The 7576-nt window shown below is 31.9% G+C and overlaps 1 protein-coding gene across 1 annotated transcript in view; it reads left to right on the top strand.

Annotated features, from left to right (window-relative positions):
• Positions 1–1127: 1127 nt before the first annotated feature.
• Positions 1128–7576, top strand: part of LOC106618191 (proton-coupled amino acid transporter-like protein CG1139) — a 69939-nt gene continuing 63490 nt past the window's right edge. Inside the window, exon 1 of the mRNA XM_014235832.3 lies at positions 1128–1481. Within this exon, the coding sequence (XP_014091307.1) occupies positions 1419–1481 (63 nt within the window). The 5' untranslated portion in view covers positions 1128–1418. The remainder of the gene's footprint in view (positions 1482–7576) is intronic.

Raw genomic sequence — 7576 nt, 5'->3', positions numbered from 1 at the left:
TACCTTTTTACAATTATGTGAATGGTATCAAAACTTCGGTGCAGCCGAAAACTGGAAAACTTTTTCATTTGACGAGATGTCTTCACGAAATTTGGCATGCGTTATTGTCAAAGGTAATAATGCAATCTGCGAAGAAATTGTTTAGATCGGATAATTATAGCATACAGCTGCCCAAACAATCGGAATCGAGTTCTTGTAACGAGTTTTTTGTATCTGTGAAGGGTATTACAGCTTTCGTGCAGCCGAAGTTAACGTTTTACTTGTTCCTACTAATTTTTTGTAATTATCAATGAAGGCGTACGTAAAAATGATGGTGACGCTTGCAGAAGAAAATAAAAAAGTTTGTTGTTTGCTACGTTATCTTACGAAATCAAATCTTGAACACTCTTTCGACATTGTCGGCCAAGTAGCAGTTACTGCCGGGCCGTAAAGATTTAGCCTACAAATACAAACTGAAGCGCTAACCTAAACAGCTGATGTGTCTTATCAGATTCTGTGCACTCAAGTGCATATTTTGAAATTTGCTTATCATCGACAAAAAATGCCTGCACGCAATTGTGTTACCTGGAAGTGACAATCTTTCACTCATACACATACACGCTCACTGAGCTTTGAGTGGAGTATTAGCAACTCGAGGTGACTGAATGGCGTAGTAGTAGCTTTAGGTGATCATTCGGAAATTTGCGATTAAATTAAATGAGCAGAAAAATGCAAGCAAAGCGCAAATTATCTGCAAAGCCGCAAAAGCTTAATTGTCGCAATTACGGTTACATTTCAACGATCACTTAGCCAAGAACGAGCGTGTACTTGTCGACATGTGAGTGAAGTTGCAGTTGCTGAGCGCCGTTGACAGCAGCAGCGTGTCTCTCAGCACTGGTGCTTTGGCCTAAGCGAAGTGAGTCACTCAGTGGGTAAGTGAGCGCTTGAGTGAGTTTAAATGCTTTGTTTTTGGCTTATAGTTTTTGCTAACTGCTTTAGTTTTCAATTTTATTGGTTTATTATTTAATTATTATATTTTGTGCTTGCTGTTAGTTTTTTCGTTTATTTTTTTGTGCTATGTTTCTTTGGAGTTTGAGTGGAATGCGCAGTGGGAAGGCGTGCTTGCAAAAACGGCTAGAAATTAAATTTATTCTACATTTGCAGTGCAAACAATAAACATCACAAAGTACTGCATAACTGCAAAGCAGTTACGACAAAAAGCAGTAAAAAAAAAACGTTAGAACAGCAAAAAAAAAGAAACTGTTGAAAAAAAGTCAAGTTTGAGAATTATTTCTAAAAGCCGCGCAGTCTCCAAATTCGAACTTTTTTATATAAATTTCGCTAATTGCATTTGTTGCGCATTTTTTTGTTGTCGTGATTATTTGTTTTGCATGAAATTTTAATACGCGAGTTGAATAAACCTTCTGGTGACTCCCAAGATGACTGTGGTCGCGGCGAAAACGCACAATGGCTCAACAAATGGCAGTGCAAGTGTGGGGCATGTAAGTCACAAATTTTATGTATTTAGCATATTTATTTACAACTGTAAACCTAAAGAAAAAATTAAAAATAATAATAATTCCAAAAATAAAAAAAAATAAAAATTAAATTATATCAAAATAAAGAATTAAAAAACAAAAAAAATAAAATAAAATAATATAAATAATAAAATTGGGAAAAATACAATAAATATTTCCGAAGGATGTGGCAGTCATCCACGAAACTATAAGACAATTATTATTAAAATAGAAAAATAAATTTATAATACAAAAAAAAAAAAAATTAAAAAAAAGAGTAAATAACGAATATAAATAAGCAGTTGTTTTTCTAATAAATTTAAAAGCGTTTAGATTTCCAACCACAAATCTTTAAGACAATAAATATAAAAATAAAAAAGTTATACTAAAATTTAAAAAAAATATTAAAAGGCAATAATAAAAAAATGTAATAATAATAATAACAATAACAATAACCAGCTGCTTTTCTCATAAATTTAAAGGCACTCGGATTGCCACAGCTATAAATGCGTACGTAATATATAGTTATATATATATATGAACACATACATGCATAGCTATGTAAATAGGTATATTTGGCACAGCTGACTGAAACAGATGTCAAATTTCCGATTTAGGCGGTGTGTGCATTGTTTTGACAGGCGATCGTAGGCCACAGCGTTTTTGTATGGAATAGCAGCTATACTTACATACATACATATACAAACATACATACATATTATAACGGGAAAAAGTGCATTAATTATTCCAATTGAAAGCTATTTAAATGGCAAGGCATTGATTTCAAGTGGAAATTGATGTCACAAGTTTGTGAAAGAAAACAAAAATTAAAAATACAAATTTTTATTCTCATTACATAACAAAAAAGATAATAGCACTAGCATGTTCTCTTTTACTTTCTTTCTATTTTTTGAGTGCATTCTGCAATATTTATATATCTACATATGTATGCATTATCTTGCAAGCTTTTACAGTTTTGTGCAGATCATAAGTTTCTGCAGTGCAAAGTTTTGAGCGTAAAATTTGTACTCAGAAGGATTACAGTACTTTTTTGCAACAAAAAATGTATGTTCTTGTTTTGTTTTAGTTTAGTATTGAGGAAACTGTGTATGTACATTGATCATTGTCATTAGGTTTGGGTGGAAGTCGGCAAAGGTTCGAGTGTATCGCGTTCTTTTGAGTAATCTGCCTAAATTTGGAGACACAACACTAAATAAAAATTAAAACATAATTAAACAGTTATTAAAGTTAACCACCGTCAATCGTTTCCTCTTAAATTTTGGGTTTTAGGTATTACAACATTTATATTTTTTTTCCGAATATTTTTCATATTTTGAGATTATAATAATAACAAATTTTTCTCTCTTAACAACAAATTTAATATAATTTTGCTAAATTTTGCTTGCTTTTTTAATACAAGTTTTCGTTATTCTTTTAATGCTTAAAAAAAGATTTACACGATCCTCATTGAATGCTTTATACCACACTAATACTTTTAGTATCCATAAAGTAGACTTTATAACACAATTTTGTTTGTTATTTGTGTTCTATAGTATAATGCATTTTTTTATTGATATCACGCGCTCGGCTCTATGTCGCTTGTATAATTTCACTACTCATTGAATAGAAAAAAAACGTTTTTTTTTGTAATTCTTTTTTTGAATTAACAATTAATTTTATTCAACAATTAAATAAAAACAAGCACAATTCTATTTTAAAAAAATAAAGATTCCTTTGTTCTAATAGCCGATCTCAAGGAGGACCTCTAAAGAAAAGGTGTCTGGGAGTGAAGAAAGTTTTTCTGCTTATAATTATCTCAAATCCAAATACCAAAAAGAAAATATTATTACTAGAGATGGATACAGGTAATGATCGAAAAACTTTTCGAAAGATTTTGTATTTCGACAAAATGGCGGTTTTGCAGAAAAGAATCCTTATTTTGTGAAAAAATTGACACTTCAGAGTGCCTTAAAAAGTTGAAATTATTAACATAAATCTTAGTTCTTATAATTACCGGACAAATATATCTAAGAATGTCGTCTGAAAATTTTAACCGATCGGTCCAGATGTTTCTGAGAAATTTTTCTCACCGACTTTGAAAGCTGCGGATCGAGCAAAGCGCGTTAAAATATTTGAAAGCCGATTACACTAAAGTAAAATATACTGATATTTCGCCGGATCATTTCATTTTTTCAAAATATTTTCACATGAAAATCAAAGATCTTAATATCAAACCAGTTGATATTATTAGAAGTGAAACTGTGATTTAGTTTCTTATCAACAAACTTTGTTTCAAGTGCAAAGTATCTACACTGATAAACTACGATAAATATAAAAATAAAAACTATATATATATAAAATTAAAACTACGCCTGGGGTCTGGTAATTTATTATATACTTACTATACGTAGTGTTCTACCGGATTAGTAATTACTTTTTATCATTCAAAAAAAAAATTATGAAAATACGTTTTAACAAACACAATCAATTTTGTTTTTGGAAATACTTAGAAATATGTCAGAGATTATTTTTTTAATTGTGAAGACATAAGACCTTTTAATTTTGGAGTACATTTTCTGTTGTCAATAAAAAATAGTTTCATTTCTTAACGTAGTTTTTTATTTCAATGCTGACATTTCACTTTGATCTAAACCTTTGTAGGGGTCATGTTTTTTTGGGTTGTGACGTAGTGATGCTTCTAACCGGGTGTGACCGGTTCTGACATCAATTTCGTGAAGAAAGGTTTAAGGCCCAACTATGTTTGTTAAATCTAGAGTACCGACTGCATAGAGATCTAAACATCAGCTAGCATACTAATATTTGTTACTCGTACTATTTCATAGATTTTAACGATTATTCCTGTGAGCAAGGCTTCATTGAGTTGAGCTTCATTCAATTTTCAGATCCACCAAATCCCTTTCTCAATATAGAAAAATATTGCATAATAGGCAAGAAGAATTGACATAATTTTTCATACCAAAAATTAAACACAAACTTATGAATTTAACTTAAAAACAACGACAAGGACGAAATCTCAAACTCTCTGTGTAAAGTACTTTGAGATAATATTATTCAAATACACTTTTTTTATGGTCTAAGGTTAAGGACGCGAGGCATCCAATCATAAACGTCAAAATCTTCAAACCCGGCCACTAAAATTGTATGGAGCTCTTCAAAAGGTGTTTGACGTCGTCTTTGACATATAATGAAATGACAAATACAACAGTAACAAACCTTTTTTCTGTTTACATTCATTTTTGTGTCAATTTTAAAAGTCACTCAGTCGAAAGTGTTTTATTGGTTCAATTTCTTGTTATCAGCGATAAGATCTCATACAAGTATAACTGTGATATATCTCTTTAGTTTCATTCCATAATGTTAAGCAGTTCCATGGGTATCGCTGATGGAATGTCAAACATTTGCATAGAGAATTTAATTTATGAGCGGAGTGTGACGAAGATTGCATGATTTGATAAGAAAATGAGCGTGCGTTTCAAATTACGGTGATTCAATAAAAATGTCTGACGTTTTAAAACCGTAAACTGGCTAAAAATAGATTTTCTGTGTTTTACTCGGAATATTTATTTAGTTTTTGTTTACAAAAATAAGACAATGTACGAGTTTATTAGAAAGTATGCCAAGACTCAAGTGTTAAAATGGTCAGGGAGCTGTCGAGGAATTAAACTGAGTATAATATTACTTTTCTACCTTTCCTGGATTGGTCTATCTACTAATTCAATTTACCATAAACGGTCATAAGCCTCGACTAGGATGGTCTTCAGTGCCTTCAGCGAATGACTTTTTATGACTTCAATGGGCCCATGGTGCTTTTAAAACAAAAATCCTAGGGAGCCAGATCTGACTAATACGAAGTGAATACTTTCGTTTAATTTTTAACCACTTTTGTCCCAATTATGCTAGAATGTCTTCCTGCGTTTTCTGTCCACAAATCCGGTCGTTTTCGACGAATTGCTTCACGTAGACGCTTCAAAACAACCAAGTAGTGTCCTTAATGACTGTTTGACCTTGTGGAACGAGTTCTTGGTGAACCACACCACGATAATAAAAAAAAAAGTAACGATGAGCATCACCTTGGTTTTTGAAAGATTCAGAATGTTGGTTTTTTCGATTTCAGAATGTTGGACAGTTTCGACGTCACAGTTATAGACCCACGTCTTGTCGTCAGTAATGATGCGAGTTGATGAATTTAATGATCTCAGCTGTGTTCTCCATTATTTCTTTTGCGACTTGACTTCGGTATTGCAAAATTCTTTGCTATTTCTCTGATGCCAACACGAGAATTTTCAAGCACTGTTTTTTTTTAACACTTTCGATCTCATTAACAGAGGTGGATGAACAACTCGCATGAAACAAGTTTTCGATTACTCGTGTAGATTCTCCAAAACAGTTCCGCAATATTTTCAATGGTTCCTTCAGCATAATACCATTGGAAATTATCGATTTCGATCGATTATGATGAGCTTATGCATAATTTAAAAAACTACTCCTCATTTATACTTTTCTAACATATGTATAAACATACGTACCCAACCCATCTAAAAATAGAAGTTCTTGGACTCAACCCATAGAAACTGTGCAGATTTTATGAATTTTGCCGGTACTATGTCATGCTTCAAGAAAGGTATAGAGTATTCGAAGTAAAAATAAAGTTTCTTAACTCTTAAAGGTTAAATTCCGAATTAGTTATATACAAAATGAATAGGGAGTACAATACGAGGTATAGCACGAACTTTTGTTGAAAGCTACAAAACATTTGTATTCATTTATGAAAATAAAAATAAAACCAAAATTATCGCTGAGGATGCCACATAGAATCTGCGATGAGTTCTGCTTCAGTTGAACTTAATGGAGATCGGGGATTTACCGCTTATTTTGAATTTAAAATGTAATATAACATTGAAGTCGTTTATTCTTGAACCAAACTTTTTAAACGCCGAAAAACATACGACTTTGTTATTTAGTGAGTGTTCTCTCGTCGCTCGGTTTTTTGTTGTGTTACAATTTGTAGGTCTATAACTTTCAACTAAGGTTACAAAGTGATGACTGAGGCAAGTATATCGAGTTATTTATTTTTAGGTAATGAGCTATGTTTTGGTCTCTTCAATACATATACAAAGTTATTTTTGATAATTTTCCAGTAAAATGTTTGATTATCAAGAAAATAGTGTCACCGATGATTTTTCCTATGTTATATAAGTTATGTCAAGAACAAGAGTCTTTGAACATTCGAACTTACTGTTCCTTTTAAAAATGTTATGCATTTTTTCGACCTTTAATTTCTAGTAATGGTAATATCCCTAAGTCAAAATAGTCAAAAGAAAATTCGCATGCCTCACTTGACAGACATAACCCGCAAACTACCAAACCCATCTTCGCTTACATTTGCCTACTTCTCTGCACATTCTTAACCCTTTAATTGATGTAAAACGTTTGTATTTGAATTCTTGTTGTTAATATAATATAAATGCAGTTAATATCCACTTTTGGTTCACAGCAAACACGATTGACCTTTGAATTATTTCTGTGCATATTCATTCAGCGCTTCGAACGTTTGAACATAAATCAGATTTGGCAAAACAGGTTTACAATTTGGGCCTCGTGCTGGTGCTTTATTTGATAGCGTCTATATATAGTACGCACACGAGTAATTTAAAATTATTGAAAGAATTGTGATAATGTATGTGGGAAATATTCGTGCCAAAATGCCTTGTAGGAAATTGTACTGGTAAGGAGGAGTACTGTTTGCACTTACAATAGTCCGCTTACTTGCATGCGCATTGAAGAGGCTATAAAACTATGTAAGCTTATAATTTTAACTAGTTTTCTTATCTTTTCTAAGCACAGTGGACCAGCTATTAGCGCGATCAAAAAAAAAAACATTTTTCATTGAAAGAATTCGATACCACAAAAACCAAACCAAATATATCCAGTCCCTTACAAGATATGAATTGACCGTTCAATATAAGTAGATATATTTATAAGATCTCTATTATTTATCAACAAAAAATCTGTAATCATAATGCTGATTATCACTATTCCAAAAAGTGGTCTACACAACT

This window comes from Bactrocera oleae, chromosome 6, assembly GCF_042242935.1.
Source record: "Bactrocera oleae isolate idBacOlea1 chromosome 6, idBacOlea1, whole genome shotgun sequence".
NCBI classification, from domain to species: Eukaryota; Metazoa; Arthropoda; class Insecta; order Diptera; family Tephritidae; genus Bactrocera; species Bactrocera oleae.
The sequence above is the reverse complement of the archived record's forward strand: the minus strand, read 5'-3'. Positions and strand labels throughout refer to the sequence as shown.